Source organism: Lepidochelys kempii, chromosome 5 (genome assembly GCF_965140285.1).
Source record: "Lepidochelys kempii isolate rLepKem1 chromosome 5, rLepKem1.hap1, whole genome shotgun sequence".
NCBI classification, from domain to species: Eukaryota; Metazoa; Chordata; order Testudines; family Cheloniidae; genus Lepidochelys; species Lepidochelys kempii.
The window spans coordinates 47401787-47428303 of record NC_136384.1 but is presented as its reverse complement, the minus strand read 5'-3'; the positions used below and the strand labels follow the sequence as shown (position 1 = coordinate 47428303).

The 26517-nt window shown below is 39.9% G+C and overlaps 1 protein-coding gene across 6 annotated transcripts in view; it reads left to right on the top strand.

Moving 5' to 3' along the window:
• SV2C (synaptic vesicle glycoprotein 2C) overlaps positions 1 to 25239 on the top strand; it is a 214726-nt gene extending 189487 nt beyond the window's left edge. For 4 of the 6 annotated variants that reach the window (XM_073344195.2, XM_073344194.2, XM_073344197.2 and 1 more), the window contains 4 exons: positions 322 to 525; positions 1336 to 1495; positions 15821 to 15992; positions 20024 to 25239. In XM_073344195.2, the coding sequence (XP_073200296.1) occupies positions 322 to 525; positions 1336 to 1495; positions 15821 to 15992; positions 20024 to 20296 (809 nt within the window). In that variant the 3' untranslated portion in view covers positions 20297 to 25239. Of the gene's footprint in view, positions 1 to 321; positions 526 to 1335; positions 1496 to 15820; positions 15993 to 17803 lie in introns of all 6 variants that reach the window. The other 2 variants (XR_012158914.1, XM_073344196.2) reach the window with 2 other exon arrangements.
• The last annotated feature ends 1278 nt before the right edge of the window (positions 25240 to 26517 follow it).

Here is a 26517-nt window from a genome sequence, read left to right as displayed (position 1 = left end):
GTGGTAGGCTGTACTATCAGCCTCCAGCTGAGCAAAGCACGTATGGAACTTTAAGCACCAGTTTATGTGCTTTGCTGGATCAAGGCCATAGTCCCTTATTTTCATGAGCTCTGAATTCATCTGGATAGTGTTTATATATAAGGGGGGAAAATACCAACAATTTACAGCAGTAACTGGCCATATTATACTAAGCAAAGCGGCATGTAAGCTCCTATTTATCAATCAGCGTGTCTAATCTTGGGATGTTTTGAATCATATGCTTCTTGCAGGGTTATGAGTTAGCTGATATTGTTTTAGCTGACACTTCCTTTGTTTCCACAGATCTTGAGCAATATAAATTCATTGATACCGAATTTATAAACTGCATATTTAAGCATAACAAGACAGGATGTCAGATTACCTTTGATGATGACTACAGTGCCTATTGGATTTACTTTGTTAATTTCCTGGGAACTTTGGCTGTGTTACCAGGGAATATTGTATCTGCTCTTCTGATGGACCGAATTGGACGTTTAACGATGTTAGGTAGGGCTTTGCCAAAATCCTAAAAAAAAAAAAACCTAAAGCAGTCTAGATAAGACAAAGTTTTCTCTTTTAGGGTTTGCTGTTCACAAAGGCAAGAAGAAATCCCTTCCAGGGAATTTTTCAGTAGTGTATAATCCTAAACACCTATTCAAAAACACCTAAATGTTAGAAAGTTTGGAAATTAACAGCTAAGGAGCCCAGTCAATTCTCAATTGCCATATATTTGTTCATCACTCAGTATTACCATAAAATAAAATAAATATAATATTTTAAGCACTTGTGGTGGGATTTTTAAAAGTGCTCAGTATTGGCTTGCTCCATTAAAGGGAGAGGGAGCTGTGCACAGGTAATCCTCAGATGGTGGAGCAGACCATTTAGTGAGTGTAGGGAACCATCTAGCTAGTGTAATTTAGAGGAGCCCATAGGCAGGTTTCTATTTTGGGACCTTAGTGGAGGTTGAAAATTAGATGTCGACTCTTCATAATGACAAATCTATGCTCATTTTACTTAAATAACCAAGTAATTTATTATGTTGATTTTCTATGAACAACATCCTATATAAAGACTGAGTCCTACTAAGTCATTCTTGTTAGTTTAATATGGTATGTAAATGCATTCTTTGTAATTGCAAGAAGATAGTTGCCGAAGAAATTGGTTCTGTTTTAGAATTTAGTTTTAAATTCAAATGTGCAGTTTAGTGATTTAAACTCCTCCAATATGGAAAGGCCATTGTTATGCAAAACAAACAAGATTATAAATATTATTATTCTGTAAAAACAATGACTATTTTTTTGTCTGCCTTGAATATAGGTGGTTCTATGGTACTCTCTGGAATTAGCTGTTTTTTCTTGTGGTTTGGTACCAGTGAATCCATGATGATAGGCATGCTGTGTTTGTACAATGGTCTCACCATTTCAGCATGGAACTCCCTTGATGTCATTACTGTGGAACTGTATCCTACAGACAGAAGGTACATTGAAATATAACTGTGTTCGTTCTGCTGGCTCCATTGCAAAACATATTCAGTCTTATACTGTGTTAATGTGTTAGTTTTCCACTCCTCATTTCTCTTGCAAACAGAGGAAAAAAGAATCTGGTTTCTGAGTGGTTTGTTTGATAATGGTTTGAGACATACTTTGCATCAGATACCTGCTCTTTTGAATTAATACCATAAGAAGTATAGTTGATATGAAACATGTAGGTTCAAATTCTGCTCTCATTTAGACTGTGCTAATCTGTAGTGATTCTGCTGACTTCAGTGGACTGATTTTGGATTTACAATAGCATAACTAAAGGGCAGAATTTGAACCGAAGTATAATTGTTTATTGACTTAGAATGATGTGGAGACTATAATATAATCACTGGCACTGGGATTTGATAGCATCTTTTGGGAAGGCAAATGGGTTTGGCCCAGTATGAACTATTAATCAGTCCTGTGAGGATTTGTATGAAGGGTCAGCAGGTATCTACATGATCTCTTCATTAACCAGCTACAAAGAAGCTTCTAGAACACTGTTTCTGACCTTTCCAGCCTCTTGAAGGGCCCCCAGGCCACTTCCAATTTCTGCAAGAAAGTTTCTCATCTAACACTGAGATTGGAGCTCTAGATCATTGGTGTAATGTCAATGAAGGGATTAGAAGGACAAGGATGTATAAGATGTTGTAGTTCATCAAGAGTAAAACGAGTAGATCTGAAAACTGAGACAGTTTATTTTCTTCCTTTTATTCTTGGAAAAAATGCTACTGTTGAAATTGCTCAGATTCCTGTCAGTGAAGCCTGGGGGGCATCTTTTCTCACGTTATTGTACATTGTGTCATTAAGGCACTAGATATTTCTAATACAGGACATAAAAATACCCAGAGGCTGCTTATTGCCTAATGCCTTACACACTATTCCAAGCTTTTGGGGTGAATATAGGCATAGACCTTTCCTCGGGAAAGGAGAAATTACAGATCCAAGTATAGGTACAACATTCACCTCAAGTTCCTCTTTCGCAGAAAAGCTTCAAAGATATTTTCTTTTTTTACACTGGCAGTTCATCTCCATTGTTGTAGCTATCTCAGGATAACCGTACCAGATGACTTATGAATCCAAGCATTCTATTTTTATGCCACTGTGTTTTTATTACACCTCAGGAAGAGCTCTTCCGGTAATAATCATCCCATCAACCAAGCATTATAAACCTTCTTTACAGATAGCTATTTTCCTGGCATTCCTGAATGTAATAGAAGTAAATACTTTATTAAAGCCAGGTAGAGGAAAATTACTGTGGTAAAACTCATTAATTTTAGTGGAAGAAAAAATATAATAATTTTTAATAATAATAAAAAGTTACTACTGGTAACTGCTCCATCTACTTTTTTACATGTCAGCATATATCCTAATGAGTCTGCATTACATCTATACTTAATCGTTGCTCTTTAGCAGTTTCTGCTAACACCACTTCTACAACAAAGAGTTTTCCTATTTGTCCCTTTAAAACAATTGACACACAATAACACTTGCCCACAGTTCCACCACAAAAGATGATTTCCAGCTGAAATTTATTGTACAAGGGCTCAACCAGAGAGCAAATATTTTTATATTACATAAAAAGGCTGGTTGGTAGAATCTGCTGATCTTTGACTGGCCATTCGCAATATATACTAAGGGCAAGATTTTCACAAGACCTCAGCTCCCAGCACCACCTGTAGCTGGTCGTGGGAGCCGTTGAGTAGGAACACTTTTGGAAATGTGGCCCTAACAGTGGCTTTCTGGGTTATTTATATGCAGGGCTGGCCCTATGGTTGCAGAGTTATGTGAAAAGTAACACTTGCGTGGACTCAATTTGCTGCTCCTTTTCCTGTAACTGGCCACCTCTTCCCCTCTCAGTGTGTTCCCGTGCCAATTCCTGCCTGTCTGTGATCCCTCTCTCCCTGTAGTGACACCTACCCTTTGCCTGTTTATGAGGCTCCATGGGCTCTGGGGTTCCATCTACATTGCCTAGGAAACCATGAGCAGAGAAGAAGTACAACTTCTAAAGAGGGACTATAGACCTAATCCAAAAACCACTGAAGTAATTAGACTCCTGTGGGAAGTAAGTGTTCTCTGAGAGTAGTTCCCAGAGAGTAGTTATCAGTGGTTTACAAGCCTGGTGGAAGGGCATAGCAAGTGGGGTCCCACAGGGATCAGTTCTGGGTCCGGTTCTATTCAATATCTTCATCAATTATTTAGATAATGGCATAGAGAGTACACTTATAAAGTTTGCGGACAATACCATGCTGGGAGGGATTGCAAGTGCTTTGGAGGATAGGATTAAAATTCAAAATGATCTGGATAAACTGGAGAAATGGTCTGAAGTAAATAGGATGAAATTCAATAAGGACAAATGCAAAGTGCTCCATTTAGAAAGGAACAATCAGTTGTACGCATATAAAATGGGAAATGACTGCCTATGAAGGAGTACTGCAGAAAGGGATCTGGGGGTCATAGTGGACCACAAGCTAAATATGAGTCAACAGTGTAACGCTATTGCAAAAAAAGCGAACATCCTTCTGGGATGTATTAGCAGGAGTGTTGTAAGCAAGAAGCGAGAAGTAATTCTTCCACTCTACTCTGCGGTGATTAGGCCTCAACTGGAGTATTGTGTCCAGTTCTGGGTGCCACATTTCAGGAAGGATGTGGACAAATTGGAGAGAGTCCAGAGAAGAGTGACAAAAATGATTAAAGATCTAGAAAACATGACCTATGAGGGAAGATTGAAAAAACTGGGTTTGTTTAGTTTGGAAAAGAGAAGACTGAGAGGGGACAGGATAACAGTTTTCAAGTATGTAAAAAGTTGTTACAAGGAGGAGGAAGAAAAATTGTTTTTCTTAACCTCTGAGGATAGGGTAAGAAGCAATGGGCTTAAATTGCAGCAAGGGAGGTTTAGGTTGGACATTAGGAAAAACTTCCTAACTGTCAGGGGGATTAAGCACTGGAATAAATTGCCTAGGCAGGTTGTGGAATCTCCATCATTGTAGATTTTTTAAGAACAGGTTAGACAAACACCTGTCAGGGATGGTCTAGATAATACTTAGCCCTGCCATGAGTCTACAGACTGGAGTAGATCACCTCTCGAGGTCCCTTCCAGTCCTATGATTCTATTATATGAGCTGCTGGTATATGTTATGGGAGTCAGATGGAACTACAGAGGAGCAATCAGAAACAGTGTTCTAGCTGAAAGATCAGGTGTGTGTTTGAGTGTGTGGATGAGTGTATGATTCAAAGAAAATATTATTACAGCAATTATTATTTATATAGCACCAAATATGTGCTAGATGCTGCATAATTTATTATTTTGTATTAGAAGTTGGTGTATAAAGACAATATTTTAATTCTAATAGTTCAAACTTTATCGGTTATTTAATAGATCATGTCTCACAATGTGGGTTAGTGCCCTGGGAATTTTGAGTCATCAAAAATGCACTTTCCAAAATGTTCTTCAAAATACAAGCTTTCAGGCTCCACAGAGCTCTTCTTCTTCTCTGTGGAGCTTGAAAGCTTCTCTCTTTCACAAACAGAAGTTGGTCCAATAAAAGATATTACTTCACCCACCTTGTCTCTCTCATTTACGGGAGACCAACACAGCTACAACAACACTGAAGACATCCAAGTACAGGCTGACACAATTGACACAACACAGGCTGACATACCAATTCTTTCTGTTATAGTCTATTAGGTAAATATTTATCTGTAGACTTCACATATACCCTTATCGTGTATCAGTCTCTAGATCATCATAAAGAGTTTCTTAACCTTTAGAACCTTCCAAATAATTGTTCTCTCATCCTTCCTTCCCCCGACTCTTCCATCCCTGCCTCCATCCCTGGTTCTGATTACCCTTTCCCTGTCCCTCTGAGACCTCTCAGATCTTCCTAATGCTCCTTTACTCTCACCTGACTGCACACTAGCACACAGGCCCAGTCCAAAATTGGCTGAGAGTCTTAAGGTACTGTCTTGCCTCTTCCTGATTGCCAGCCCTCTCCCCTGCATGGAGCCATTCTGTCCTATATTATCAGTTACTTACCACTACCAGCTGTGCACTGCTTTCTCTGCTGTTTCCCTGCCTGTAGGAGAGGTCAGGAACCAGAGGAAAGCAAGGTGCAGCTGGAGAGTGGGCTAGAAAAAAAGCAGGTGTTTTCCAGCTGTGGGAGGTGAGGCTTAACATAGGCAAGTGATCCAACCCAAGAACCCCTCCCTTCCTTCCAGCACAGCTCCTCAATAGGTCTTAGAAGCTAGCTGGACCCCACTCCTGACAATTTGCCAATGTCATGAGGGTTAATAGGTTAGATGTTTCATACATAAATTACTTGTAGTACAATTTAACATATTGGATGTAAATTTTTAAAATAATCAATGTACATGACATACAGTGACATCTTTTTAATTTTTCCCTGTGTTGGTATGACTACAGGATAGAGTGTGGGTTGTTTCAGTAACCTAACTGCATTTGTGAACCTTAACATGTTTAGATTTCTTTTAAGTTTAACCTTAACTGTGAGTTTCCTGGGTTTTCTAATGCTTGGGTTTGAGGTAATTACAATACTCCATTTAGTGCAGTTTGTCCTAAATGACTGCTATGTACTAACTCAATCTTCATACTTTTTGTCTGGACATACAGAATAAATCTTCATCAGAGCTGTTCAACTGCAAATATAAGAGACTACATAGAATGTGAAATAGGAGATACGCCTATTCTCTCATTAGGATTTTAAATGTACACAACAGTGACTGATACTTCTGGGTTTTTCTTTACTGCTTTATACACACATTTTTGTACAATACAATAATGATTAGCTGCATTAGTCCAGTTTATAACAGTTTATTTTCTGCATTAGTCCAGTTTCTAACAGCATAAAACAGGTCATTAAAGATAGTCACATGTTGAGCATTACCTTCCTTCAAGATGGGTTGCTCAGCCAAGAGACTGGTTCTAGAAAGCCTTTGATTAGTCTCAGACTCTCAGTCCCTGTAGTATCTGGCCCAAATCAACCTACAGCCACTTGAGGTCCTCCCAAACCTTCTCTCTTCCACACATTTAAGAAATATAGGTTCTGAACCCTTAAGATCTTCCCAGATTAATTGACAAGGAAAGTGCTGCCTTGTATTTTCATGCAATCTCAAAATATTTCTCCCTCTGTTCCATGAGATTTTTTCTTATCAGAATTGTATCTCAATTACACAAAATAAAATTATGTTAAAAGAACATTATTAAGGTTGCAAAGTCAAGCACTCACAAGTTTGGAAATGCCAGAATTAAGGTTGCTTAGCAACCTTGAATCTGCCCCTTATATTTATTTTTCTGATGGGACCCTGACTCATTCAGTGTACAGGATGGACAGTGTTCCCTCACTGAGCATGCTATCCAATATTTCTTTTATCTTTATTTAGCATGTGGTTCCAGGCATTATTTACTGCACACCATCCAAACCCTGCACTGCCTACGGAATTATTAATTTCCCCATGGTTTTTTTTCCCCTTAAGGTGCTCTACTGTAGTTTCTTAGTTCTTTGCAATCATTAATTAATTAATCTTCACAACATCCCAGTGAGGCACGGTGGTATTATTGTCCCCTTTTCACACAGGGGGAACTGAGGCACAGTATGGTCAGCAAATGAGGTAGGGGTCCTACAGACAACAGTGTCCTTCATTGTACAGCCCTGATTTATCTCCAGAGCAGGTCCATGTGCACTGTACACTGGATCGGGTAGGGGACCTGTGGGAAAAAATAGAATGCAGTCAAGTGATGAAAGACTGTACCATACTGCAGATGCACGACGAGGTAGAATTAGGGTTGCACAGGCAACCAGCTCTATTTGTAATACACATTTGAATGGAATAGGGCTAAAAGTCTCTTAGGAAGATTTTCTTACTTTAAAATTCAATTGCTACATTCATCTAAATGACAACAGCTTCTTGTGAACGAGTTTGGGGAGCACCAGGATTAGAAGTTAGAACTCTCACCCAGGAGTAGCTGTGACCAGATAAATAAGCCAAACCTAAGTGGACTTTGGAATAAGACTGATCAGTATGGTCATCTCATTGTACCTCCTTCCGGTCACATTAGATCAAGTAACCCAACAGTTCATTAACTTCACTAGAGCTGCCAGACATCTGGATTTTGATCTTGGCCAGCTAATTTAGAGTTCACAATGTACTTTAAAATGCAGTCATCACATCCTGCTTTTTCCCAAAGCATTTGAAAAGAGTGCATAGAGTTCGGTCAAAAATGAAAAATTACAGATCTACTTACTGCTCAGTGCACCCATACTTCGTTTCCCTTTCTGAGCCTGGAGAACTCCCCCAGAATGATAAACATCATCCACAGGATATTTTAAACCCTATGTTGTACTGTTGTTGCTGTCAGAAGAGAAATTTTGTATTCTTCTCTGACATAGCTTTGCAGTCACTGATTCACAGTACACTTCCTGGCAGTTATTTTCTACCGCCATCTTGTGGATGTGGTTCAACTGCACTCTGTTGAAACTCATGTTTGTTTTCTTATGACATAAAATGCCTCAGAAATTGCCCAAGTTTCTTCCCTCTTCTTTCCCAGTGGTGCAGGCATTCGAATAGTGAACTCATTCCTTTGTGTGTTGAACTGTAACTAATTCACTTCCTAATTACTGGGGTTATGATTCCTCATCAATTCATACTAAAGTCTCTTCCTCAATGCTGCAAAGATATCTAGTCTGCTATTCTCTGTCTGCTCCATTTATTTCACATCCATCACCAGAGTATCTGGTGGCCTTACAAAATTATAAAAGCACATGAATGATCTAAAACTATACTGGAATTTTCTCCTCTCCCCCACACTAGTAGCAGGTACAGTCACCTAGAACGTCTGTTCACCACTCTGACTCTTCTACTCATATTTTTTATTTGTATTCTGTTCTGCTCCACCCCAACACAGGCAGAGTAGTGGAATTTTTGAACCTGTTCTCCTGGCTAAAACCCTCACAAGTCTTTCTTTGCTGTCTTTATTTTTAGGCTACTGCTGTATGTTTTTGTTTCAGATATGATCTCAAGGAGGATTCATATGTAATATAATTCTGATCATTCCCTCTGCTGAATTGCACTTGTCCTGTCCAGCAGATGACTTCAGATAAACTCAGCTGGAAAAACTTTTTGTAAAAAGCACATGGATTTTATTAACTCACTTGATCTAGTTATCTAGGTACTTGTCAGAGTGTCTATCTCCTCCCCTTCCTCCCTCCCTCTCACTCTTTAGCATCAAGGATGTAAAAATCTAGGACCTCTAATTCTCGGACTGTAATTCCTTTTCTTATATCTCCAATTCTATACTTCCATGTTCAGTGGTGAAATGATCACATTTCAGGGATTTATAACCTGACTATACAATTGTCCTTGATGAACCATTAATCTGATGCAGAAAGGCAAATTCTGTGGTCCTACTTGTGGGTAAAATTTTGCACCTTGTTAGTCTAGGACATGAAACTGTGCCCTAATGTGAAAGGGAGGAAAAAACGGACATGCTTGAGTTGTTAACGTTAGAAGATTGGCCATAGCATATTGAGGAAAAACTGCTAGCTTCCATTATATCTTCTCACATATATTTCGGGGAGCCACGATAATGCTATTCATAGTCTTATGTGAAGACGTGGATGGAACCTGGCACTGGGTCTGGAAACTAAAGTGTCCAATCCCTAGCCTGTATAGACAGGTGCCCCTTCAAATGCTGCTGGGATTTCAGGAAGATACAGTCACTAGGTGCTACGGCTGCAAGGCCAGACCATTAAGTTTAATGGTACAAGTACCTGGCCCACAGAAGAATATACATGGCATTCAGGGAAAGAGCTCTGGTGATCTATAGGCTTGGGTCACTAACCTCCCATTTTTAGCCACTTTTTTCATTTGCGACTTTGGCTAAAGGAAGCCATTTCCCTTTGTCATGGCTTAACTAAACCAGGCCTCCCTTGCACCAGAATTAAAACCTACCTTCTAACTGCCACTGCATTGGCAGACCTGTCACACCCCCATATTGTTATTCTATTATTATTAAAAGATATAAAATAAATAATTTTTCAAGAGTTGAACAAATCCACCCCACTGCACTATAAGTATTGATGTGATGTGTTCCTGTCAATTTTCTAAGCTCTGCACAGGATTCTGACTAATAACTTCCCCGGTCCCTAATGGGAATCACACAGCTAATTCCTCACATAGAGTCAGAAAACAGGAGTTTGTGCCAATGATTTGCCCATTAACTGATCAATATAGTGCCGATTGGTACAATGTTTGGTAAAGACTTCATGCCTTCAGGCATCTGCATTTCAATCCACACTGAGTGCTTTGATGATTCACCAGGTTTCCTGAATGCATCTGATGAAGTGAGCTGTAGCTCACAAAAGCTTATGCTCAAATAAATTTGTTAGTCTCTAAGGTGCCACAAGTCCTCCTTTTCTTTTTGCGGATACAGACTAACACGGCTGCTACTCTGAAACAAGTTTCCTTGGTGATTCTTAGAATGTCAGTACATTTCATCTCTTTGAAGCACAGAAGCAAGGATTGCAGCTATACAGAGATACAGGGGCAAGACTGTGCCCTGTTGTGCCTGGGGATTAGGGCAGATACATACAACATTTCGCAGTGCCTCTGTCTTCCTAGAATGAGTTATGGGTGCAGTGAAGGGAAGTATTAATATGGGATATAATTGATTTGAATCTCAAATATTTTAACAGATACGTTTGTATTTTAAAGCTGTAGGGTCTGACTCTGCTTTCCTTGAGCATCGAAACTCTTGTTCATGTTTATTGGTGCACATGGCACGAACAGTCAGACCCATAGTTTCAAGGTTCAAGTCAGCGATCAGAGGTGATTGAAAATAGAACACTGTTCAGATGCAGCAAGAAAGGACGACATTATTCAGACATTTTTCTTCATTCTTTTGAACATCTTATTTTTGTTCCTGGTCACAATTAACAACATGGTATTTCATGCAACATTTTATGCATGGAGACTGCTTAAAGACCAAAAGATTGCATTTACTACAGGGGTCTTTGCTTTAAAACCTCGAAACAGTCAAGGACAAAGAAAAATGGGCTTATTTTAACCGTCTTATTCATCTCTCTTTATGATCATTTGACAACGTTAATGAGATCACAAAATTAGCAGCACCATCCAGTTGCGAAAGTTTGACTATGCCAATTAGTTTTTTGCAAAAAAAGAGCTGGGTTTTTTCAGTACCTGAATTCTGCACCAATTTAGTTCAAATATATGACATACCATATTTAAAAAGTACCTTCATGTCTGAGTTAAAATACAGAGACATCCACCTGATAACAGGCCCGGAATATACTGCAGGTTTGGAATGTGCTCGTTGTAGAGCACAGGATATGAAAATAAATGTTCCAAATGTTCAGGAAATTATATGCAGGCCCTTGTTATAACTAGATGATGTAAGCAGATATCATCTGTGAAGCAATTTACCTCTACAGAGTAATATAAAAAGTATCCCCATATGTTCCTTAGCATTGCCCTTCCAAAGATTTAATGTCTAGACATGTGTCTAAATTTGCATTAACTAGATCTATATTCTTTTGTTGGTTCTGTTAACTCTTATTCAGTTAGCTTTTACTGCATTTAGGCTGAGACCTGTTGACAGAAAAGGATTATGTTATCGCTTCATAAATATTGTTTTTCTCAGTGTTCATAATCTTTTGGGCAAATTTTTGGCTTTCGGACACTAGTGGAAGCTACAACAAGTGCATATGTGTGTGTAGGTATGCATATAAATATATATATAAAATTAGGGTTGTCAATTAATTGCAGTTAACTCATGTGATTAACTCAAAATATTAATTGCATTAATTGTGCTTATAGCTATGGAATACCAATTTAAATTTATTAAATATTTTTGGATGTTTTTCCACATTTTCAATATTGATTTCAATCACAACACAGAATACAAAGTGCGCAGTGCTCACTTTATATTATTATTTTTTATTACAAATATATGCACTATGATAAACAAAAGAAATAGCATTTTTTTAATTCACCTCATACAAGTACTGAAGTGCAATCTCTTTATCATGAAAGTGTAACTTACAAGTGCAGATTTTTTTTGGTTACATAACTGCACTCAAAAGCAAAACAGTGGGAAACTTTAGAGCCTACAAGTCCACTCAGTCCTACTTCTTATTCTGCCAATTGCTAAGACAAACAATTTTGTTTACATTTACAGGAGATAATGCTGCCTGCTTGTTATTTACAATGTCACCTGAAAGTGAGAACAGGCATTCGCATGGCACTTTTGTAGCCGGCGTTGCAAGATATTTACATGCCAGATATCCTAAACATTCGTATGCCCCTTCCATGTTTTGGCCACCATTCCAGAGGACAGGCTTCCATGCTGATGATGCTCATTAAAAAAAATAATGCATCAATTAAATTTGTTACATTCTTCCCTGCAAGGAGTACAGTATGTCTCCTGCTCTGTTTTACCCACATTCTGCATATATTTCATGTTATAGCAGTCTCAGATGATGACCCAGCACATGTTGTTCATTTTAAGAACACTTTTACAGCAGATTTGACAAAATGCAAAGAAGGTACCGATGTGAGATTTCTAAAAATAGCTACAGCACTCGACTCAAGGTTTAAGAATCTGAAGTGCTGTCCAAAACCTGAGAGGGAAGAGGTGTGGAGCATGCTTTTAGAAGTCTTAAAAGAGCAACACACTGATGCGGAAACTACAGAACCCAAACCACAAAAAAAGAAAATCAACCTTGTGCTGGTGGCATCTGACTCAGATGATGAAAATGAACATGCGTCAGTCCACACTGCTTTGAATCGTTATCAAGCAGAATTCATTATCAGGATAGACACGTCCTCTGGAATGGTGATTGAAGAATGAAGAGACATATAAATCTTTAGTGCATCTGGCACGTAAATATCTTGCAACGCCAGCTACAACAGTGCCATGTGAACACCTGTTCTCACTTTCATGTGACATTGTAAACAAGAAGCAGGCAGTATTATCTCCTGCAAATTGTAACCAACCTTGTCTGTCTGAGTGACTGGCTGACCAAGAAGTAGCACTGAGTGGACTTGTAGGCTCTGAAGTTTTATATTGTTTTATTTTTAATGTAGTTTTTTTGTACGTAATGCTACATTTGTAAGTTCATCTTTTATGATAAAGAGATTGCACTACAGTACTTGTATGAGGTGAATTGAAAATACAATTTTTTTGTTTTTTACAGTGTAAATATTTGTAATAAAAAATAAATATAAACTGAGCACTGTACACTTTGTATTCTGTGTTGTAATTGAAATGAATATATTTGAAAATGTAGTAAACATCCAAAAATATTTAAAGTAAATGGTATTCTATTGTTTAACAGCGCAATTAATCACAAGTAATTTTTTAAATCACTTGACAGCCCATATCTATCTATCTATAAGTACTGATCATAACAAATAAATTATATATCTTTAGGGTTATATTCTGTGCATAAATAAAGACAAAAATGAAACAATACCCACTTCTCTTACTAATCAATCCTTTTCTTCTACCATGATACTCTTCCCAGTACCAATCAAGCTCTCTGCCTTCACCACAATTGCCGCCAGCACCAGTCAGACTGGAGATACGGCTCGTCCAAAAGGTCCTCCTTGTACCAGTCAACTTCCTTCAAATACCACTATACTGATGCAGGAGAGGGATAGTTCAGTGGTTTGAGCATTGGCCTGCTAAACCTAGGGTTGTGAGTTCAATCCCTGAAGGGGCCATCTAGGGCAAAAATTGGGGATTGGTCCTGCTTTGAGCAGGGGGTTGGACTAGATGACCTCCTGAGGTCCCTTCCAACCCTGATATTCTATGATGCCCTATTTTGCACTATGGCACTCCCCTCGTTGTGAGCCTCACCTTACAACATAGACTCTCCTGGAGAGATAGAGAAAATCACATCCTGCTCTCTAGGACCCCTCTAAGGGTACATCTACATTGCAGCTGGGAATGGGCTTCCCATCATGGGTAGACAGACATGCACTAGCTCTGCTCAAGCCAGTGCACTAAATATAGCAGTGTGGCCGGCAGTAGTACGGGCGGTGGCTCAGGCTAGCTGTCCAAGCACGTATCCGGGGGTCCAGGCGGGTTTGTACTCAGGAGGCTAGCCCAAGCTGCTGCCCATGCTATCCCTGACTGTGCTGCTATATTTTAGCTCAGAACTAGCACCGGTTGAGCTGCCAGCCTCCCAAGGTTCCCATAGTCCTCCCCTTAATTGGTTTTTTCAACAGTTTTTAAGAATATAAGAATGGCCATATTGGCCAAAGGTCCATCTAGCCCCGTGTCCTGTCTTCCGACAGTGGCCAATGTCAAGTGCCCCAGAGGGAATGAACAGACCAGGTAATCATGTGATTATCATTCCTAGGGCTTCCTCAGTAGGCAGTGGCTTTAGCAGCTTTTCAGGCAACATTGCAGTAGATTCTTTGGTCCATCTCTCAGTCAGCGGGTTTCAATAGCTTCTTGGGTAATATATTTACAGGGCTTCCTCAGTTTCCTCACTTAAAAACTGAGTCTCACAGGTCTGCACTATTCCCTCTCTTGTGCCACAAATCTTGCAGCCTCAAAGGTTCCAAGGCATTTTAGTTTCTCCTCTCAAGCATAATTCTCAGCAGACTCTCTGGCTGCAGGCAATGCTTACATACCAGAGTAATAGCCACCTAAGGGACAAAAGGTACAATTCCTAGATTTGGTGGCCACTCGAAGTGGGCCTCCCAGGACTCTCCTGCTTACCCTCTCAAGCAGTATCTCTTGATAGCTTCTGCTTCCAATCCGCCTGCCTCTTTTCCCCGTAGACATATCACTGAGTTTTTTTCCCTAGTGTGGTATGTTAAAGGGGCACTATGTGTTGCATAAAAAAGAATAATCAATACTTTAATCAAATGGAACAATATTTTGCTAAAGTCCAAGTATTTTAAAGGTTGCAGGGGAATCATAAAACACAGCTGTTGGCTGCAAGTGACCTGTGGGCACTAGAGTACATGCCAAGGGTCTAATATAGCAATGATGGTTATAATCACACAGCAAGACTGATCGTGTGTCATGAGTTCAGAAAGTGCATAATTCACAGAGCTAATGTGGAAACAATAGATATCAACATTTATGATTTTTGTCCCATAAGAATTCTTGGAAAAGAAGATTGTTGACTTCAGCATTTGTACAACATCCCACTACAGTGTCGTCTTCTTGGCCATCAGGCTTCACCCTTGTGTTCCTCTGACTGAAGCCCCTGATGACACAGGACACCTCTGTCCAAACCCATATTAACTAACACTTCTGATACTCTTTGCCTTTTTTTGTTTCTATTAGAGGTTTTGTTCTCTTTGGGACATCCTGTGCAAAATTACCTAAGTAACAGTCTCCATAAGATATATTCATGATTAAACAAGGTTTATTAAAATCAAAGCAGTTTGCAGAACATATCTAGTTTTAACCTTGTCATCAGCTAAGCAGACTAGTTAGTTACTTTTGGACTTTGATACCGAATATTAATAGGATCATAGAATATGTTTCCATAAAGCAATGTCCACTCAGATGCATTTTTGTTAGATTCTCAGCTAGCAAACCACCTCCCTTCCCTGTCCTGCAGAATCTCTTGGGGCATGTCTACACTTCAAATTAAAACCTGTGGCACCAAATCTCAGAGCCTGGGTCAATTGACTCAGACTCCGGGGACTTGGGCTGCGGGGCTGAAAATAGCAGTGTAGAGGTTCAGGCTGGGGCTGGAGCCTGTACTTTGAGGCCCTCCCTGCTTGCAAGCTTTCAGAGCTGAGGTTCCAGGCCGAGCCTGAGTGGCTACACTGCAATTTTATAGCCGCACCCGCAAGCCCGGGTCAGTTGACCCAGGCTCTGAGACTCGGTGCTGTGGGGTTTTCTTTGCAGTGTAGTCATACCCTTACATCTCACCTCCAGCCCAAGACCCATTTTTCAAGCCCCCATTTGGTTCATGTCCAAAGTCTTAATGTTCATTATTATACGAGGCTGAGATCATATGAGCATTTCTACCAAGTACTGTTTGATCAGGTGTGCCAGCTGGAGGAAATTAAAGCTTTCTGTTCCCCATACAAAGATGATTGTCCCCTTGTTTTGTTGGCACACTATAAAATCAAGAGGCCAGATTCTCAGCTGATGTAAATTGGGATGGCTCCACTGAAGTTAATGGGGCTACTCTGATTTACCCCCACTCAGGATCTGTCCCAAAGGCTTTAATTTTTCAAGCATGTTTAATGTTATTCTTTTTTTCTTTTAGGGCAACAGGCTTTGGCTTTTTGAACGCACTATGCAAAGCAGCAGCTGTACTTGGAAACTTAATATTTGGTTCACTTGTTGGCATCACCAAAGCAATCCCCATTCTTCTAGCTTCAACTGTTCTAGTGTGCGGAGGTCTGGTGGGACTTCGACTTCCTGACACAAGAACCCAGGTGTTGATGTAAAACTGGAAAAAAGCCATTTATGATGTATTTCCCTCTCCTTTCAAGTGTCAGCTCTCCTAACTGAATGGTGCAAAGGCTTCAGATTTTAGAATGGTGATCAGATAGCAGAAATCTAACTCAAAACGAGATATTTTTCTGTGACAGAGGTTTAGAAACTTCCATAAGAAAGTTTTAAAGTTTCACCTTCTTTTGCATATTTTTTCTGTTTAATACTTTTTATCTTTCAAACTGCAAAGCTACCTCTTGAAACATTTTCAAAGACATATTCAGGAAGAGAAAACTGTGCTCATAGCTAGGTGTTTAAAATGCAAGTGTATTGTCACATCTAGGACATTAAAAAATAGGTCCTAGATTTTTGCCATGACACCATTGGCTTCCGTAGTGATACAGACAAGGAAGTCAATTATTTAACAGTATTGGTGCAGTAAATGTCAATCTTACACAGATCAATGCATGCAGCATTAAACAGGAAACTGCATATTCTGAATCCGTACTGAGAATATTAACGTTGTGTGACTATATTTAAGCAGTAGGGACTTCCTGCTTTCTCAGAAAAGGGCACAGCAGGCTTTGGCAGTGGCAATGCCTCTTTCAGAGGAAACCATCTTATGTAGATTCAATCAGGGGTAAAGAATAACAATTGCAATCATAACAGTAAAGCTGTCTATGCTGAGAAACAGCTCCTTCTACAGCAAAGCTTGTAATGGGTGACCAAAGTAAGAGAATAGGAAAAGAAGCACTTTCACTGCTTGCTGATCCTCAAGAGTGTATTTAGAGATACCAACACTTGGATGTCTGGAAATTTCTGAGCATTTTAGAAAACAAGGGCTTTGTCTGAACTGATTTGGTGAAACCATGAGTAGTTGTACTCTAGTCAATAGTTACACTAATGCAGGGGTCTCAAACATGCAGGGAAGGGGTTGGAATGGGGGCTGGGAAGAGGTGGGGCAGGGGCGGGGCCTCATGGAAGGGGTGGAGTGGGGGGCGGGGCCGGGGCAGCAGGTGGGGGTGGGGGGTCAGTGATGTGGCCCTCAGGCCAATGTACTAGTCCCCATGTGGCCCTCGTGGTCATTTGAGTTTGAGACCCCTGCACTAATATGGGGAGGGATAACTCAGTGGTTTGAGCTTTGGCCTGCTAAACCCAGGGTTGTGAGTTCAATCCTTGAGGGGGTCATTTAGGGATATGGGGCAAAAATTGGGGATTGGTCCTACTTTGAGCAGGGGGTTGGACTAGATGACCTCCAGAGGTCCCTTCCAACCCTGATATTCTATGATTCTATGAATGTGAAACTAGTGTGAGTTAAGGCAGAATAAAGTCCAATGACTGTATGAATAGTAAACAGCTTTAACAAAACTGCTTTTGCTATTTAACCTACTACTCTTACTCCCTTGATGACATACAATGTTTAGAAAAAATATTTTGTATCAAGAGTGCCTCCTACATGTTAACTTCGGCCTCTGTTTAACATGATCAGAATCTCCGGAACCAAATCATTTACCTACAACTGCTAAACTTTAAAAAAAAGTAACTTTTCTTAGTCCATCAATTTATACAATTGGCATGAATTTGCAAATATTAATCTTAACAATATCTCATCATTTAACACTTCCTAGTCCTCCCAGCCCTGCACACCTCCAAAAAAAACCAGAATGTTAGCCTTAGCTTTGAGTCTCGTGGATTTTATCTATTTGTCACAGCCTTAGCATTAGTGAAAAGCAGTTTCCTGTAATTAGGATAGTATCTAATTCTGGCCACTGTGTGCATCTCGCTCTCTCTCGCTCGCTTGCTCATTTTTCAGGGCACTCCCTTGTGTCATCCCTTCGTCAGATGACTGCCTTGTACTTATTGCACATCTCGTTTCGAAATCTGAAGCCTCTGTACAGATTTAGAGTGATGATCAACAACCAGTGGTAAATAGCATTTTTGCACCACACACTGTCTATTTCAAGCGGTATGTTGTGTTCAGTTCTGCATGTTACTTTAAAGAATTACTCAATTCCATATGTGCAGCGCTATGACCAGTGTGGGGAAGAGGGAACATAGGAAAGTAAGGATCAGTTACTGAGGGCTCCAATTCAGGGCTGCCATGCTAAAATCTCATTACATTCAAAAATGTGCTCAGTTTCTGTTAAAAAACAACAACTCCCCGCTATTTCACCATAATCCACAACACTGCTGGTGATTTTGCTAAATCTAGGCTACATCTCAGATCTCTTGCTTATAGCCACCTCATGCATGACTCAGCCTCGATACAGTGTAGCCAACATTAGAGCACATAGTGTGACTGGGCTATGGCAAGCAATATAAACTGGCCTACAGAAAAAGAAAATACCTGAGTGCATGGATGCAGCTCCAGGATACCAGTGAATGTTATAAGAGCCTTCCCCTTCCTCCGCCCCTCTCCCCCACGAAAAAGGTGAGATGGGGGGTGGGAAAAGAAGGGAGAGCAAAGGAAGAAGGGAGGAGAAGAGAAAGGGAAAAGAAAAGGAAGAATAGAAGGGAAGAGGAACAAAGAGAAAATAAGCGTAAGCCTTCCCTCCTCCATATTCCCAACGTGTTATGCTATGAGGGCCAGAGCAGAGAATATGATTGTAGCTGTGTACATACAATCAGAGGCTTGGTAGTACAGCCGCTTGGAGCACCAGTATTTGACCTTTGGAGGCTTTAGATCCAGGTGTTACTCTACTTCGTTGAAGAAGATCAATCACATGCAGCTTCATAGGAAAATGCCATATACTGTGTGTGTACATATTAGAGAAAACAAACCAAACTGGCTTAGGTTAATGTACCAGAGCCCACTAATGGATGAAAGCATAACTACTTATCTGTGTGTCATAGTCCTTATCCTGCTGTGAGGTAACAGAGATTCTCTTTCAGTTCAAGCCCTTGTTATTTGTGCAGGAAGATGCAATTTCTAGCCTTTTTTCTGCTTTAAAATTAAGAGGGTTCAACATAGTGATAATGCTTGTTCAAGGTAGTCAGAGATTTATAACTGTAGAAAGAGAGGGCTAGGACTAGAACTGCATGGGTCCTGCAGGGCGAGACTGAAGTGGGCTGGCACAGCGATGCAGGGAAGCCTGCCTTCATAGTGCCTGGTTCTAGCCAGTGCCTTCACTGAGGACAATCACACAGCCTTTAGTCACAGAAGAAAAGATGCCAGAGCTCCTTACCTGATAGCTCTTGCCCAGCCTCCTGCTCCCTGTTATTCCCAAGATTTCCAAACAGGCTATTAAATCTATCAAGTCTCCCTTCTTACTTTTTCCTTTCTTCTCCCTGATCCTACCATTCTACTGATTCCAAATTAACTTGCCTTCCAAAAATCCTCTTCTAAATTTCCTCACTTATTCCTCTCAATTGTCTTTAATTTCCTTATATCCTCCAGTAATAAGCCAATGCTCCACCCTTTGGGTTTGAGGTCAACACTTCTTTAATCCAGGAGGGAAAACAAGCTAAAGCAAAACAGCCCTTCAAGTTGACTCCATCATGGGAAGCAGATAGTCTCTGAAAGTTCATTTAATATCCAGGTGGCCTAACTAACACCCATAATCAAGGAATAAAGATCCTCCTGTCAGAAGCTCCACTTATCCCTTTAGATGTGGTGAATGAAGATCATGGAAAGTGCCCTGGTACTGTCACCAAGCTCAGCTCCACTTGGGAGGAAGTTTAATTCTTCTTTCCCAGAAGCCCCACCCTTTTTCTTTCATGGCGCCCCTGGAAACCTCACTTTCATATAGCTGCCAGCCCCGCTTTTGAGGCATATCTGGCAGCCCCACTTTCCCATAGCCTAATGGAGCCATAACTGTCAGCTCCTTTCTCTAGGCCTGACAGCTCAGGCAGTCTCTATTGGCTGGGCTTTAGCCCTTTCCCCAGTGAAGGGTTTTAAAACACTTCTTCATTCAGCCAGGAACAGTTACATACATCCTATCATAGCGCCCTTATCCAACCAAGGCAGCACTATTTTAGCCTAACTTGCCTGAACATTTTATTTTTTTATAACATTTTATTTTTTTATATTTAGCTGGAAATGGAACTACAGTTCAAACACAAGGTTAACAATGAATCCTCAAAACCATACAATCCGTGGGTCACATATACAGGAAGTGCAAGCAGAGCTGTTCCTCTTCCTCCAGAATGTGGGGAGAAAATGCTCAGCAATCAAATTCCAGAAGAAAACAAGTCAGAAGGACTACTTTCCTCAGCATTTCCTGCCTTCCTGTTCACCAAACTCACTGTCAAATGTCAGCCCGTGTTAATAAGATCCTTTACTATCAGTTCAGGAAACACAGCATGAAGAGAGAGCAGGTGGGTGAGGTAATATCTTTTATTGGCTCAACTTCTGTGGGTGAAAGAGACAAGCTTTTGATATCCAGAGAGCTCTTCTTCAGGTCCTGAAACTTTAAAGCTTGTCTTTCTCACCAACAGAAGATGGTCCAGTAAAAGATATTGTCTCACCCACCTGGTCTCTCTAATATCCTGGGACCAACATGGCTACCACAACACTGCAAACAGTATCAAAAGAGATACTTTAGCATGCAAATAAACACAAAACTGGATTTTTGCCACAATATGGCAAACACGTGTCAGACACGTGAGTTTGTAACACAAAAGCAGAATGACAAACTAATTAGAAAGCATTAGTTTGTAGTAGATCTTTTCAAGCTCTGTAGAAGAGAGTGATTAAATTATGGTCCTCGGGTTGACAACATCCTGCTGGTGTCTGCTACGTGGCCCAATTGATCTTTCTGAAAACTTTCAAGCATGGTGTGTGCTTGTGCAGTTTAACCAGTTTATGGAAAACATTTTTGGGCCTGTCACTGTTTTTATCCTTTATTTTTCTTACAGTGATCTGTTTTCCTCCACTTCTTTTCTTGGATCTAGGAGGATCCTTCAACATTTAACCCTGCTCTAGAACCTTAAAATTACTAGAGAGGACTCCAGGCCACTTCAGGACTTTTCTTTGATCCAGAGGTTCAGTAAACATGGCATAGGCCTAAGACTCAGTGTGCCTGATTGATTCTTCTCTTGCTTACACCAGTTTTACACTAATGTATTTCCACATTTACCGGCTTGTGCAGAGCTGCATCCAGCCCAAATAAAATAAAAGGAAGTAGAGTTTGTCTGCAGTCTTTTTTCACCTAAATTTATATAAAGTAGGGTGAAATTATCTGCTGCGCTGAGACTCCTCTAGTGCAGCAAAAATGTGACTTTGGGGAAGCCTGTCATGCCTCCCTTATTTTCAAGGCTGAGTAGATTTGTGGGACAAATCACAAATTCAGTTGCTTTCTCGGACTGGGGCTTTAATGATCTTCTCTATAGTGGAATTGTCTAGTACATGTTACTTTCTCCTCACCATACCCCTGTGGACAGTCTAGTATCTCAGGACGGGAAAGGGATTGCTTAGCCACGATGGTCATTGGATAAGAGTAACTCAGCACAAAATAGAACTGTCCCTCCCACCCACCTTCTCCATGGATATATATTTAATAGGACAGACTTCCTAGGGGGCATCTGGGAGTAGCTGACTTATGCATCTTGTCAGCTTCTCCCCCTTCAGTTCCTCCTCTGAGCTGCAGGCTATAACCAGGGACATCAGTCTAGTAATGAGAGGGAGGATCAACGTGGGGGACTGCAGTTTCACTTGATCTCTCCATGGCCAGTCAGCTCTGCTACTTTCTTCTTGGATCCTAAAGATCCCCGCATCTTCTTACTTCTAAGTTTGGCCACCTACCATAGCCTGGGCATCCAGGACCCCTAGATCTGAACCATGAGCCCCAGCAGTGCAACCGTAAACGGCAATGCCATAAATGGACACTGTACATCACTGCATCTAAACTGCTGAGAGCAAACCACTCTGCCAGGTGCTCTATGGATCTGTGTTCTGTAGCCCTGCTCCCATTTCATGGGTGTCTCCAGCTAGAACTGCCATCTAGTGCTTTTCTCTGCCAATCACTGCACACACTTTCTAACTCACTCCCATTATACTTGTCTGGCATCCCACTATCTACCTGGTAAATTCATGCCTATCTCCAGCTGAAGCAATGTGGCAGGATCAGTTTCTCATTCTCAACTGGACCACATTTGCTCAATTAAGAAAAAAAGATGGGGGAGGAGAGAAGAGGGGAGAGAGAAAGTGAGAGATTATGAAATAGAATAAAACAAAACCAAAAAAAGTCAGAACTAGTAGGTTAGAGACCTATGGTTCAGGTCCTAGTTTTTTTCTGCAGTAAATTTTCTTTGAATTCTAGTCACTGCCCTGATATAATACAGCTACGTGAGTATTGTTTATTGTAAAGGAGATGTACTGTACAGTGTTGGTGAAAATGCATGTACACACACACGCACTCCTCTGTGTGTGTACGAAAAGCGTAAGATTTTTATACACTATAAAACTTAATTCGAAATGTTTTTTAAATGCAGTTTCATTCTCAGGGCCATTGATTGCCATTTGCTGCATTATGCTTTGAATACACAATACACTCTACTCATTTCCTTGAGTAAAATTCTTTACTTAATCATCCATAATTTTGCTGTGGTGCCAAGTACTTTCTTAGTTTGCCATTCATTTTATGTCACTGAAAGAGAATGCCTGTAATTGTTTTAGGAGTAAGCTTTGATTTAGCTGCATCCTTCCCCCACCATGCTGTGCTAAACAGTGAAGCAACAAACCATGTAGAAGTATCAGTCACACGTGTTCCAGTGACTCAGCACACTAGAATATTCAAAATCCAGTATAAATTCTTGGGTTTTTTTTTCTTTTTCGAAGCAAAGTATGTTCTGAATAATGTTCCATATGGATCTCAACGTATTAACTTCTGTGTAATATATGGGAATATGTCTGTCTTCTTTCTGTACTGTATGTTTTTCATTGTTCCTGCAGACATAGCTGCTGCTGTTCTAATAATCTTCTTATGGCTAAATTGTTTGCCACTGCTCTTATCAGCATTCTTTGACCAACTAGAAGCAGAGCCATTGCCAGGGTGTCTTTCAATTAATCATTAACATTCACAAAGACCTAGCTCCCTAATGAGCGGTGTATAGTACTATTCCTGCTATTATTCAAGTGAAGCCAGTCTGAAAAAGCACACACACAAAAGGGAAGAGGGTGGAGAGAGTTCTTTCTAGAGCTCCGGCATTCATTATGCTTCTTCCCTAGATGCAAACCACTTCATTCTTTCCAATGTGTTTCCGGGGAGTGTGTGCCTGTGCATTGCAGAATTAAGGAGTCAGCAGAAAAAAAGGGCGTGCTATTCTCACAAGAATGAACAAAGCATGTTTGGTACAGGAAAACTAAGGCATTTTTAAAAGAAATTAAAACAGACAACACCACATGTCCATAGGTGGGAATCATGCGTATTGCCTGATTTACTTGAGACTCAAATTCATTCTGAACCATTTTGTTAAGTAATAACACACAGCAGTGCTGATGCAACAACATCATTGGTGAATAGTGGATATTCTAATACAGAGGGGGGGAAAATGTCAGTGGTGGGACACTGTAGCCTGCAGTTTCTTGTAGTTTTTCTTTAAAAAAAGAAAAATGCCTCTTTAGGTTTACAATGAACGTTGCTGACCTTATCATTATTGGAACTATGTAACAAACATGAAAATGAAATAATTTAGAAGAAAAAGTCATAGGATGTTAAACATTAACTTTAAATAGTTATATTTTTTAACAATAAAATGTTTTTGTAAGAAACTTAGAGCTCTCTCCTCCCTCCCTGTGTGGATCCCAGCCAGTGGGGTGGCCGGTTTCTGTAGCATTTCACCTATGACCATGAAGAATATACTTTCATTTTAAAAATTCCCCCAAAACTAGAGCAGCATACACCTACTGATTAAGGCCTTGATCCAGCAAGTTGGTCCATAAAGGCAAGCCTCTATGCCTATATAGTCAATGGAAATCAACGGAGCAGCTTACAGGATTAAGACCTGAGCTTTCGTATAATTTAAAAAAATTAAAAAAAAAAACAAAACAGTTAAATGCATGATCTTGTGTTACGCAGTATTGGAAGCAACTTCTTTACAGAGTCTTGGGATGAGAGGAGTTCTCTATAACATGTTGGTTTAATCTACCAATGTATGGATTGTAACTATTAATAATTTTAACCTTCGATGTCCTCATGCAAGTGACCGGGGTTTCAACCAATACACTGCATTGTAATATCATCCCTGGTCAGAAACCACATGAATCAACTGCTCACTTTATTTTCCAGTCATTTTATGTGTTTACAAAATGTGCATTTTGCTGTTATCATCTGTCTTGAGTTAAAAGTCTAACAAATTAAATTGTAACTTATATGTGGCCACAAATATATTTGACGTGTGAAGGCATGTAAACAAACAAAAATGGATGATTTCTTCTTCACACTTCACTGGGTTAATTTCAGGCCGGTGTATACAAAAATAACCATCCCACTGAAAATATAGTTCCATGCCTTGAATATAATTTACTGATATAGTCAAGGTGCTGATTCTTGGTAACTAATTTGTGTCTCCTAAATCCCAAAAAATAGCAAAAACAAAAGAAAAAATGTATGTGCTTTCTTTATGCTGAGCAAAATTCTGCTCTTAATTTTCCCCAGTAGACCTCAAGTAAAAGTAATGGAGTTGAAACAAGGCAACTGGGAGCAGAATTTGGCACACTGTCTTTAGCATACAAAACATGGTGTGTCTATGTGCCCTGATATTCTGTGTTTTGTAACATGACAACGTATATATATTGTATATAAAGTACGAAGATTTTTAAGTTAAATTTCCATTCCACACATTCATTTTCAGATCCACAATTTTGTACTGAGATCTTGGCAATGGCCCTGACCTTTTTGGTTTTTTACTGCTCTGTATGATCTCCTGTAATGTGGGTTACAGTTATCACTACTGTATATATGTGCTTGCATGTGTGTGCATTGATAAATTCTCACTTTCAGGTTTCTGGATTTTTCATTCCAAGTACAGCTGGTACAATTGTGAACTCATCTTTCTGGCATGCTCCTCTGTGTCAGATTGCCAAAATGCTTGACCAAGTGTATAAAGTCCCCTGAGAAAAGCTGTTTGTATAACTGTGAAAGGGCATGCTCTGTGTAGGATGACGATGTACAGTATAAATCTATAAAATGTGGAAGTGTGTATAAATTTATCTGCCAAATACCTATCATACATGTAACAAATGCAAAGATATTTAATGTACATCAAATTAATAAAGGGGCATTTTTTGCTCTACTATATTCCAATAAAGAGTTGTTCTTTGCAATGAATGTACACCAGGTGTATTGACAATTAAAGATGCATTCTTTGTTATAGCCACAAAATACTGAAAACAATGGCTTTGATTTAATCAGTGTGGTACTTTTAACATATTTTTAGTACTCTGTTGTTATGCCTGTGTATGTATTTCATCTTTAGTGCCCATTATATATATTGGGTGATAGAGATCCAAAACAGTGTTAAAAGAAAACCTGGAACAAGTTACTAACGTGAAAGAAATGTAAGTTGATATAACAAGGATACAAAATAAAAGCTAACGTTTGCAGGAGGTGAAGATCCTCTGTATTCAGCCATCTGGGATCCATATCTTTATACTATATAATGGCACAAAAGGAAGTCTGGTCTTATCACTACATAAACTGCACAATAGGGGTATGTGTTCATACAAAGGGCCCAGTCCTACCCTCTACTATGCACAGAGTAAATCACCAAAAGCTGTAATGATCTGTGCATTTGAAAGACTAACAGCAACTTAAACACTAAACTGTAGCTTCACAGGATCCTAGAAGCCACAAAATATCTGCACTTCAGAAATTACATCTCATTTTTGCCTCTCTGCTGAAAGAGCCTGAAAAAGAGCAAAATTTGGTCAAAAGTTTTGGTTGGTTTTGTTTGTTTTTTTATTGCTCTATTATTTATATTCTGGCATCTCAGATGGGTGGCGCAGGAATAAATTTCCAACTATAAATTATTCCAAACCGATGCTGGAATAAACCAAGCACATGAATCGCTTCAGCTGTGTAGGCAACAGAGAAAAGTCATTCTGTCAGTGAATTTATACCTTTTCAGCTAAATCCGACCACCTTCTGCAAAATCCAGCCGTTGAGGCTATGTGGCTTTGGACAGTCCCATGGCAACCACAGTTTATTCTGTTTGTGCCAGAATAGGAATAACATTCTTCACTTATGAAACAAGCCAAGTATAATGTAGAGTTATGAATGGAGGTTTAAAGCACTCTTCATTTTCATGAATGCCTTGTCTACATTTGAAAGGGTCTGCTGGTATAGATATACCAGGATAGTTATCCTGGCCAACCAATCTATGGGAGAGTGGGCCTGTATCACTAAAAGACTGCTTAAACCAGAGTAAGATGTACAGCAAAAGCACTATTTTGCCAGTATAACTGTTGTCTGCCCTAAGGCTTTTGCCAGCATAGCTGTGTCAGTTAACTGGAGGGAAAAAATCACGCCCCGGAACTGGTACACCTATGCCAGTAAAACTGGTACAGTGTAGAGCGGCCTACCTTTC